The sequence below is a fragment of the Magnolia sinica genome, chromosome 4 (assembly GCF_029962835.1).
Source record: "Magnolia sinica isolate HGM2019 chromosome 4, MsV1, whole genome shotgun sequence".
In the NCBI taxonomy this organism is placed as follows: Eukaryota; Viridiplantae; Streptophyta; class Magnoliopsida; order Magnoliales; family Magnoliaceae; genus Magnolia; species Magnolia sinica.
Window position 1 is genome coordinate 28,263,021 of NC_080576.1, and position 11,980 is coordinate 28,275,000.

The following is an 11,980-nucleotide window of genomic DNA, read 5'->3' on the forward strand; positions in this document are numbered from 1 at the left end:
CATGACCAAATCTTGAATAAATACTTATGTATGTACATGTGTAAACATATACATATGTATGTATGTAGGAATTCCAAACTAAGATGTCAAATAGGTGGTAGATACAACATTACTTCAACAATACATGTTCGATCGGGCAACCCAATCCCTATCATCTGCAATTATTCAGGCTTAAAAATAAAAAAAAATAAAAAAAATAAAAAGGAGAAAAAAAAAAAGAAAAAGAAAAAAGAAGAAGAATTGTCAGAACTCAGAAGATAAAACCATCTACTTGCAAAGTTGCTATTTTTGCAACTTACTGATGGACAGAGATTTGCATTGCTACTGTTGTACCAATTTCTAGGTGGTCTTGATCTTCATATCAATAGATCTGGAGTGTGATGAGAAAGAGCTTGATCCAAATAAGCATTCTTCTTCATGGTTTGAATTGAACATAAATGCTAACTGATCCTTAATCAGCTCATGATCGCCGTCCAATCATCCTCCAACTCGCCAAAATATAATACATACTTTGGTACTCTGTCGGATTCTTATTCTGCTTTTTCTTGAAGATAACTTAGAACTCATTCTGTTTCTGCATTAACATTGCATTCTGGAGGGAGTTCGTTTTAGGACGTCGGAAGTTTCAGACAGAAGAACCAAATGGTGGGCTACGGCTTGAAGGGCTAGATCTTCGATGAATCATAAACAGAGTTACCATTTGAGGATAAAAATTGTAACATCCTCACCATTCATTTGTTCATCGCATATCCCCTTTTTGACATTGATTCATTTCATTTAACCCCATATAATGAATTAACAAAGTCAGGTCAGTTGCACCCTTGAATGGTAACAGTTCTTGTGTCACAATAGCTCACCTGCAATTCCATGCAATGTATGTATGAAACTACATCTAGATCTCAATCCAACTGTATCCAGGCTCCTTCATAACTCCTCTTTCTTTCATCGTCCTCCTCACCTTCGCCACATCTTCCCAACATCCCTCTTCAGCATACACCTTCGACAACAACACGTAGGTTGCATCATTGTCCGGCATCAAATGAAGCAACTGCTCCGCAGCCAATTCCCCCAACTCTCTATTCCCGTTAATCCTACAGCCACTGAGTAAGGATCTCCATACAGCGGCCCACGGCTCGAAGGGCATGTCTTCAATGACTTCTTTTGCTTCTTCGACAAACCCACTGCGTGCAAGTAAATCGACCAAGCAAGCAAAATTTTCGGCAGATGGGTGCATCCCATAATCAGAGCTTATTGAATCAAAGAACTTGCGCCCCTGGTCCACAAGGCCCAGATGACTACAAGCTGAAATAACCGACACGAAAGTTGCATGGTTTGGCCGTAGATTGACACGCTTCATTTTCTCGAAGAGTCCAATAGCTTCTGTAATGAGACCATGTTGTGCATAGGCTGTGATCATGGTGTTGAAGAGGATTGCATCATTATCTCTTGACAACTGAACAAAAGCCTTCCTTGAGCTATCAATATCTCCACATTTAGCATATGCATCTATAATGGCACTAGCTATGCATAGGTGCTTCTCAAATCCCGTTTTAACTACATACAAATGGATGCATTTGCTTTGGTTAAAAGCAGCAATATTCGCACATGCGTTCAAAGTGCTGCCCAATATGAACTCATCCGGCTTCTCGCCAGTCTCTCTGAGGCGGTTCAAAAGCACTAAAGCTTCATAGCTACAACCTTCCTGTGAAAAAGCGGAAATCATGGCTCCCCAAGATGCCAAATCTAATACATCAATGCTGCAAAATATCTTAAACGAATCATCAACCCATCCAATTCTTGCATAAGCATTGATCAGCGAACAACACACGAAACAATGAGAATCAAATCCAGATTTAATAATCCCCGCGTGGATCTGTCGACCTATTTCTTGGTGTTCGTGTCTAGAACAAGCCCCTAAAATACTCGAGCACGTGATCTCATCTACTTCAATTCCCAATCCACGTAAATTACGGAAGAGCTGTAATGCTTCTATACTACATCCATTCAAGTTACACCCAACAATCATCTCATTCCATGTGATTACGTTTCTAGTAGGGAGACTTTCAAATATGAATGATGCATTCTCGATGTCACCACATCGAGAGAACATATCAATAAGTGAATTGCCAACCAGGGCATCATTAAGGAACCCAAGACGGTAAGCAAGACAATAGAATTGAAACCCAAGAAAAAGATCACCAACAGCACCACAGAACCTAAACAAAATTGACAAAGTAATTTGGTTCGGCTTCAATCCCGTTGATACCATTTTAGAGAAAAAGCACACAACTTCTCTCACATTTTCATCTTGAGCAAAGCCAGCAATCACTGTGTTCCAAGATACAACGTCTCTCTGTTGCATGCTGTTAAAAAGCATCAGAGCCCAGTCCTTTCTACCAGCCTTAAAGTACAGATTGATTAGCGAATTCATCACCGAGGAACTGAACTCCACCTCATTATGGATAATCAAACCATGAATCTGCAGGCCAAAACTCAAATCACCTGAAATCGAGCACCCCTTGAGAGCATTTATGAAAGTGAATTCATCCATAACTAATCCATTCCGATGCATAAAAGATACTAGTTCCATCACTTCAAAGCTATAGCCATTAATCGCATAACCTCCAACCATGGCATTCCAACAGGCCACGTCACGATCACTCATACACCCAAACACGCACTTTGCCGCTTCCACATCCCCACATTTTGCATACATGTGGAGAAGCAGACTGCCCACAAACAAATTCATCTCAATTCCCATCTTCAATGCAAGACAATGAACACAAGAACCAAATTCAATTGCCTCCGCATTAGCACATGCCCTCAGGACACTGCTGAAACCAAACTCATTCGGCCGGAACCCATCTTCCATCATCTCCAAAAAAAGTTCCAACCCAATTTCAAGTTCACCACTCTGAACTGCTCCCGACATGATCGAAGTCCAAGAAACAAGATTTCGCTCAGGCATTTCATCAAACGCTCTGAGTGCATGGCCTAAGACTCCACATTTAGAGTACATACTAATCAAATTGTTTTGAGAATAGGTGTGCTTGGACAATCCAGACTTTATGATTTGGGCATGGATTTGATTGCCCAAAAGAAGTGATTTGGTTTTTGAAGAGAGGATGAGAAGAGATGAAAGGGCAGTTTGGTCATTTCCTTTTGAGATGTCAGCAGAAAGTGACGAGGGTTTTGAAGTGTGGAGCTGATGGGAAGAGTTAAAAGGGATGAAGAATTTGAATTTGAATGATTTGTAGTTTAGAGAGAGTTTGATTCTTTTCATGGCAAAGAAAGCAAGTTCATTCGGCTTTTGATGCTAGAAACCTGATATATCAGCAAACAGATACGACATGCATGTGGGGCCCAAATTAAAATGATCCGAACCGTTAAGGAGATGGGTCCCAGAATGGATGGGGTATTGCCAGGAAATTTCCAAATTGGAAGATCTTGACCTTCTATTTGATGAGGCATTTTCCACGGAGAATATGGACAGTTGCTGTGTTTTTAATTTATTATCTCCTAACGGTCTGTTTCTGGGCCCTACATCAAACGAGGTCCATCAATCAACAGACTACAATGGTGGGTTTGGACAACACGGACGAATTATAGGGCGTTGATGCGTCCGCAGGTGAATAGAGTACTTACCCATTTTTGTGCAAGTGAACCAATTTTTGGGTCATCTGAACCGTCTACTTCATGGGCCCCACCGTGGATGGGAGAGTACTGGAAATCCATCCACCTTGCTTAGATGATCCTGTACCTTTGATTAGTGGCCTTTAATTATACGGCTAAAAAAATGTCCCATCGTATCAACTACCTCGGTCATTGTACTATGGGCCCACATGTATGCACCAGGGGTAGAGCTGGGCAGCAAGTCGAGTTGGACCGAGTTAGGGTTGACCTGACTCGATCCGATTTTGAAATAGGCCTGACAAGAGCTCGACTCGACTCGGTACCATTCCGAATCCCAGTATGGACTAGACAAATTTGGACCCAATTCGACCCAGTCAAAAGTAACGAGTCGGTTTGAGTTGGCACCGATTTGGATAGAGAGACGAGGGAGGGAGGGAGTGAAGAGGAGAGAGAGGAGGAGGAGGGTTGTGATGGCGGTGGGTGGCTGCTGGGCTTGTGATGGTGGTGGGTGGCTGCCGGGCTTGGAAGAAAAGGGAGCGAAGAGAGAGGAGGGTGGTGATGGTGGTGGATGGTTGCCAGCTTTGAAAGAGGAGGATAAGGTGGGAAGAGAGAGGGTTTGGGATCATTGTGATCAGGTGTGGTGCACGTGGTTAGATATACTTAAAAATATAAGTTCTTTATTTTTTATATATATATAGATCCAAATCCGAGTTGAGTCTGTTTCAAATCGAATCAAGTCTGACCAGATCGGTTTGAATTCGGGGCGAAGCTTACGCGGTTCGGACCGATTCACCCATTCACTTTGGGTCTAAATGTGTCCTCTCGTGCCCAGCTCTAAGGGGATGTAAAAAGGGAACGGTGTAACATAAGGCTGTGGGGCCCACCACAATGTCTCTGTGACATCCAGTCCATCTATCAGCTGCGCCAGCTCATGTCAGGGTGTAACAGATCCAAAACTCAAAGTGAGCAACATCATGGGAAAGTGAAGTGGGACACAGAGACAGCCGACGCCCACCGTTGAAACCTTCATGGGGCCACCGTGATGTCTATCTGCCATCCAACTCATTCGTAAGGCGAATCCCACCAGGATGACCGGAAATCACAAATATCTGCCTCATCCATAACTTGAGTGGGCTCCGGACGGTTTCAATTGGTGACCGTCCCCTTACCCACTATTTCCTGTGGTGTGGCCACTTTATTTTTGGATCTTCCTAATTTTGAAGCTCACATCCTAACATTGAGCTGGCGCAACTGATGGACGGAGTAGATATTCATAGAAATGAATCATATACAGAGCTCAAGTGGGCCCCACCACAGGAAGCAGTGTGAATTGAACACCTACTGTTGAAAACTTGGGGGCCACAGAAGTTTTGTATCAAGATGTTATTTCTGTTTTCCCTTCGTCCATGTCTGTGTGAACTTATGAACAGGTTGGATGACAAATAAACATCACTATGGACCCTAAGAAGGTTTCAACGGTGGAGATCATTATTCCCACTATTTCCTGTCGTGCGGTCCACTTGAGCTTTGGGTATGATTCAATTTTAGGATCATGCACTTAAATGATCCGGAAAAACGGATGTACGGCATGGATAAGACACATACATCCATGGTGGGCTCCATAGAATTTACTGCGTACGCTTAACTTGAGAGTGCTGAGTTACTCAGTGCGCAACGCCGTGGAATTCCTCTCAACTGCTCCCCTTTGTTCCCTGTGGTGTAGCCCACCTGATTCATGACCAAGCTGATGTTTGGGCTCTGGTTAGGACTTAGGAGGGGTAACTGATGGGTCAGTTTCAATGGCACAGACAAATCCCGTTGGGCCCCACCTAGCTCAAACTTAAAAGGGAAACTCCCATGGGTTGGTTGCATTGGATAATTCCCCTTTCCAAAATCTTAAGAGCTCAGGATCCTTCTTTGGGATGGCAGTGGGCTGACCCCAGCATCCAATGCCCCAATCTTTAATACAACGCGATCCCTGGGCCATTGTATAATCAGACCTAATAATTCAGGCCCAACCCCACCCGAGGTCATAGACGGGCCTAGAGCTGGTCACGGGATAACTCGACTCGTTCAGACCCGACTCGATCTGAACTGAGTAAGTGAGTCGACACGAACGAGTTGACTTCGTCCAATCCAAACTCAAACCAAGTAGAGTTCGGGTCACCCAGTAACTCGAGTCGACCCGACCCAAAATCCAACTCAGTACTAACTCAACTCAATCCAAAACTCGACTTGTACATATATATTACAAAAAAATAATAATAATAACTCATATCTGATCTGAGATGCCATGTAGCTGATGGAGAGGCTACAATTCTGACAAGTGCACCTAGGTTTTGAGTTGTGATTTCAGCACGTGGATACTTGTTGCACCCGACCCAACTTGGTACTCGTGACTGGGTTGGACTCGGTCTGGATTAGTTCAGGCCAGACCCGGACTCGGATCGGGCTTGCTGGACTTGGTACCGAGTCGGGTTAGGCCTATTTCAAAACCAGATCAGGTCGGGTCAGCCCTAACTTGGTCCGGCTCGACTCGATTCCCAGCTCCATATGGCCCTATTCAAAGGCTGAGACCAGGCCTTCATAGAAAATTTTGGAAAACCTGCACCCAGGACCAGCCAGCAGACCTATATAACAGGCCTCAACTACATCCATATCGACCAGGACCCTAGACCAGAAGGCCAACCGACCCCGTTGCAAGCCCTAACCCTTTCCAAAGGACACGGGCTCAATCAAAACAAGGGTAACAAGAAACTCATTTATTTTTCAGTAACTAAACCATAAGCCTTTGCATGGAAATCCATCAGCGACACTCGGACTCCTAACACTGATAAAAGGAGCATTGATACAGAAAATTGGATTAAATAAAAAATGAACGGTCGGTAATGCAGGTTGGTGTGAGGGCAGGACAACAGAATCATCGGCCATGCATTTCATTCGCTGCTGCCAGTGGCCATCAAGAACTCACCCTCACACACCACCTCACCCCCAACGTAGGCCTTCCCTTCCATCTTTGCTATTCCAAAGCGCTTCTGCAACTTCACCAGTGTCATCCTCATAACCAAGGTGTCTCCAGCGATCACGGGTTTCCGGAACCTCACTTTGTCGATCCCTGCAAAGAAGAAGTTTTCACGAGAGCCTCCCACCTCCGGTTGCAGCATCACCAAGCCTCCGACTTGGGCCATGGCCTGGATCACCACATTCATTTATCAAGGGATGGAAGAAAAGTGTTAAGAGGAAAATCAATCAGTGCATTTCATTAAGAGGCAGATAATTCATTTGCAGTTCCATAGGGAGTGGAGAAGCTGATATTGCAATGCCTAACTCCATTGGCTTCCTCTTTTGTATAGAGAGAATACAAAACATGGACATGGAAAACCCCTTCAGAATCCAGCAGTAATTCCATTGTTTAGTTCAAAGTGTAGTTTTCTAATTGAAATGTTAAAAAGCCAATGGTCAAACAACGAGATGCTCTCTTGGCCATGAAAATTGACATTTAACACTTTTCTTTTTTTGGAAGAAACCAATATCCAAGTTTCTAAACCTTGGAAATGGAGAATCCATGGAAATATACTTTTCCCTGTTGTTGACAAACAATGTATACAAGTTGTTGAAATCACAGGGTTCTCGCATAAAACAGGGTATCAAAGTTGTTGATAACCAATTTTCAAAGTCATGGAAATCTGATTTCCACAAGTGACTCTGATACACAGATTTCTGGGTACTTCGGGGCATGGAAATTGGATTTTCGCAGCCCCGAAACTCAGATTTCAAGGTACCTTGGGGCGAGAAAAAGGGGCACGAATACTAGGAATTCCATCCCCAAGATAGGCCAATGAAAGAGAAGGGGTGTGGACCCCAGAATTTGGCAAGGCTGAGCCCCACACCCTCATCGGTCATCACTTTAATGGCAATTTTAGAGAGTTTTAAATGTTTTTTTTTTCTGTTGGCTGAAAATATGGGTTTAGGTGGAGTGGTTTAGCTAGTTTGACTTGATCCCAAGTAGTCAAGACCCTTTTGGTGTCAGAGAGTTGGCATTAGGTGGGGTGTCTACAGTACATGATATGAATGACAGAAAAATTAGTTACCATCAGATTATTATATATAAACTTGGGATGCACACAAACGAACACACACACAGAATTTTGGCTTTCCATTATTCTTTTAAGAAGTAAAGAAAAACTTTCTTTCAGGAAAAACAAGGCCTTTAGCAAGACTATTGGTCAACTCATTCACCTCTCTTCTTACATGGCAAATGAAATGTGTATCCTTGAGGCAATAGAACAAATTTCATTGAACATGAATTGGAATCTCCAATGGTTCAGAGTGCCTTCTGTCCAATCGGTGACATTTGAAGAATAGCCTCCACAATAACTAGACTCAATTACTCTTATCCTAGAAATCTCAACCAAGCTTACCCAGACCATGGACCACTCCAATCGGTGGTACGAGAAGGGTATGTGGTCCAGTATGTGACATGCTACAAGTAGGATCATGCACGTCACTCCAATACATGCATTAATTATATGCAATATGATGCTATATACAAATTGATATAGTAATTTACACATAAAATGATGAATGTTCTTATTATAGATCCCGTCAACTTGTATTATTTATATGATATGCACGCTATTACATAAATCAAAGTATCAATTCTTTATATTCTAAATATAGATTTAAGAGTACAGAACCACAATTTTGGGTTAGTAGAAATAGCGATACTGATTGAAAACGACCCATAAGCCAGATGACACTATTCAAAATGGAAATGGTAGGGTTTATTGATTTAAGTTACACTGGTCTCTACCCAACCTAAGGACAAAACCTCACATCCTATGCAAGCTGACCTGAAAAAAGTGAAGATGGCAAAAAAAAATGTTTAACCTTGAGGGAGTAGAGCAAATTTCATTGAACATGAATTGGAACCTCCCAAGGCTCAAAATATACTCTTAACCACCCAATTGATGACATTTAAATAATCTCCATCCCCATAACAGTAATTAATCCCTCTTTTTTCTAAGAGTTTGACCCCTCTCTAGGGGCCAAAACCTCCCCTTCGAGGCATCTCCTATGCCAGCCAGCTAGATGGAAGTGAAGATGATGTTGCTTATCTCATCATGAAGGACAGCAATCAGTCAACTTTTGGGAAGATGAATGGATCGAAGATCGTCCTCTGTCATCAAAGATTCCGAAATTGTATAGGGCCGTGCCTAACAAAGAAGCATCATTGAGAGATTGTGTAGAACAGCATGGGGGAAAATGTATCAGGAACATAGATATCAGAAGAAATCTTGAGGAAGAGATGGGACCTCCAAGAGCTGCTTCAACAGCTGGAAGAAACGCACATAAGTCATGACAGCGAGGACGTTAGGATCTTGAAGAGGGAACCATCAATGATGTTCACAGAAAAATCCTTTTTTCACAGTATAGTTTATCCTCTATAGTAGCTATATGAGCTAATAGACACCCTAAACCCTAAAATTGCTGAAAATAATAACGTTTTATCTTAAATCGTAATATTTTTTTTTCATGAGCCAGAATACATGCTTATTTATATGTAGTAGAAAGAAAAACTTATAATAAAAGTATCAGTCCATAGGTTCAAGCCTTAGGTTAAGGACTCAAGTAATTCTGGCTGAAGATATTTCTTAGTATTCCTAGCGACTACTTTATCTTACTAATTAAGGTTTAAGGGGCTAACGAGGTAGGACTCGTCTTTTCAAACAGTTACCAGCGAAATCCTTTGTGCCTAGCGCCCTTCCGGCAATGGCAATCGGATACAAAGGCCTAACTTTGTTTGATCATTATGGCCTGCCTACCATGCACTTTTGCATATAGCCTTTAACCCTAACTTAGGTCAGAAAAGTAGATCTTTAGAGTACTTAGAGAAGAATTATTCATATAATTAGATTACAACATAAGGCTTTTCCCTTTAGACCGAAAAAAAACTTAGTCAGCCATCGTACCTGGAATTACTCAGCTTCTTCGAAAGGTAGATGGAAGATGAAGCAGACAAAGGTTTCTTGAGAAAAAAAAGTAACTGTCTACTGTTTCTTTTGGCAGTATTTGTAAAACCAAACTCTCCATGCAAAACCAGCTATCAGCCCCTTGTTTTTTCAAGCAGTATCCGAAATCCTGGAACGGTTTGCATGGCTTAAAGACATGCGTCGAAGAAAGAGCAACGCGTGGCAAAGAGGATGCTCGATTGACTGCCAGCTAATCCAACACACGCCAGACATCTTTCTTTGCTTTTAAATGTAATTTTGTAAAGTTTGAGTTCCACCCTCTATATAAAGGGCTTTTGCACTACTCTATGGGGTACTAGATATCAATCGAACTAATTAATACTTCTCTCTCTCTCTCTCTCTCTCTCTCTCTCTCTAGAAACATCTGTCTTCTTCATCTTCCATCTACATTTCGAAGAAGCTGAGTAATTCTAGGTACGATGGCTGGCTAAGTTTCTTTTCAGTCCAAAGAGAAAAGCCTTATGCTGTAATCCAACTATATAAATCATTCTTCTCTAAGTACTCTAAAGATCTACTTTTCTGACCTAAGTTAGGGTTAAAGGCTATATGGAACAGTGCATGATAGGCAGGCCGTAATGATCAAACGAAGTTAGGCTAGTATTACTAGAGACTACTTTATTTACTAATTAGGGTTTAAGACTAACGAGGTAGGACTCGTCTTTTCAAACAGTTACTAGCGAAATCCTTTGTGCCTGGCGCCCTTCCGGCAATGGCAATCGGATACAAAGGCCTAACTTCGTTTGATCATTACGGCCTGCCTATCATGCACTGTTCCATATAGCCTTTAACCCTAACTTAGGTCAGAAAAGTAGATCTTTAGAGTACTTAGAGAAGAATGATTTATATAGTTGGATTACAGCATAAGGCTTTTCTCTTTGGACTGAAAAGAAACAGAGAGAGAGAGAGAGAGAAGTATTAATTAGTTCGATTGATATCTATTACCCCATAGAGTAGTGCAAAAGCCCTTTATATAGAGGGTGGAACTCAAACTTTACAAAATTACATTTAAAAGCAAAGAAAGATGTCTGGCGTGTGTTGGATTAGCTGGCAGTCAATCGAGCATCCTCTTTGCCACGCGTTGCTCTTTCTTCGACGCATGTCTTTAAGCCATGCAAACCGTTCCAGGATTTCGGATACTGCTTGAAAAAACAAGGGGCTGATAGCTGGTTTTGCATGGAGAGTTTGGTTTTACAAATACTGCCAAAAGAAACAGAAGACAGTTACTTTTTTTTCTCAAGAAACCTTTGTCTGCTTCATCTTCCATCTACCTTTCGAAGAAGCTGAGTAATTCTAGGTACGATGGCTGGCTAAGTTTCTTTTCAGTCCAAAGAGAAAAGCCTTATGCTGTAATCCAACTATATAAATCATTCTTCTCTAAGTACTCTAAAGATTTACTTTTCTGACCTAAGTTAGGGTTAAAGGCTATATGCGGCTAAGATTCGGTTTCAAGGAGCGTTACCTCTAGCTTAAGCTCATTATCGGTTCTTTTCTTTTGCTAAGGTTTCATTATAGGGTTGTATGCGAATGAGCATGTCCTCGAGATAAGTATGTAGTATACCACCGATCGGTGCCATCAATAAGGAGTTGTATTATTTCTCCTGCGGTCATCACCCGTGTTTAAACAAGTCTAAGGGTTTGATGGCGGCCTCATTTGTCTTCAATAATAACTCGTTGTTCATCATTTGTTAGTCGGAGAAAAAGAACCCCTTGCATTGCCTTTCGGTCTTAACACCCGAGAGATGGATGTTAAACGGGTAAAAATTCTTCATGCATCTTTTAATAATCTTTCTTATTTCGTGCGACATATGGGATTTCATTTTCCTCTTTTTCTACTCGATCATCTTGATAAGTCCATGCTTGGCCATAACAATTATCGCATTTCGTTACGTTCTTCGTCGATGTATCCCAAGGGTAAGCAAGGAATAATACTAGGGACTAAGAACAGTCTAGCATTCCTTGGCACATTTTTAACCAAGTCTAGGATCTCAATTTTCTTGAGAAGGAGATTATTGCTTGCTTCAAAGCATAACAAAAATCAGCGACCAAGAACAAGAAAGAGAACTCGCCGCCGAGGCAAAACAACATATGCGTAAAGCGGCCACACACAGACAACAATGAGGAAAATTACTTGACTATGTCGGAAAAAGAAGCAGATACGAGAGGCCTATCTTAGAAGGAATTAACAACATTTTAATCCCTCCCGGGAAAACGCAAACAACATTGTGGCCCAAAATAGGCTAATTGGGGGCTATATTATTCTGTATACCTGAACAATGCCAATTCCCGGACATAACTAAGCACGAAAGCATTTCAAA

General features: G+C 41.9%; 2 protein-coding genes across 2 annotated transcripts in view; both read right to left on the reverse strand.

The window, feature by feature from the left end:
• Positions 1 to 253: 253 nt before the first annotated feature.
• Positions 254 to 3,950, reverse strand: LOC131242895 (pentatricopeptide repeat-containing protein At4g13650-like). Its single transcript, XM_058241853.1, has one exon. It carries the CDS (start codon positions 3,281 to 3,283, stop codon positions 893 to 895), a length of 2,391 nt encoding a protein of 796 aa, XP_058097836.1. The 5' UTR covers positions 3,284 to 3,950; the 3' UTR covers positions 254 to 892.
• A 2,430-nt stretch (positions 3,951 to 6,380) lies between these two features.
• Positions 6,381 to 11,980, reverse strand: part of LOC131242896 (uncharacterized) — a 16,826-nt gene continuing 11,226 nt past the window's right edge. Inside the window, exon 4 of the mRNA XM_058241854.1 lies at positions 6,381 to 6,824. Coding sequence (XP_058097837.1) covers positions 6,570 to 6,824 — 255 coding nt within the window. The 3' untranslated portion in view covers positions 6,381 to 6,569. The remainder of the gene's footprint in view (positions 6,825 to 11,980) is intronic.

Bases quoted from the DNA above. Each gene is read 5' to 3' on its own strand.
- LOC131242895 (XM_058241853.1), bottom strand. From the start codon at position 3,283: ATGAAAAGAATCAAACTCTCTCTAAACTACAAATCATTCAAATTCAAA.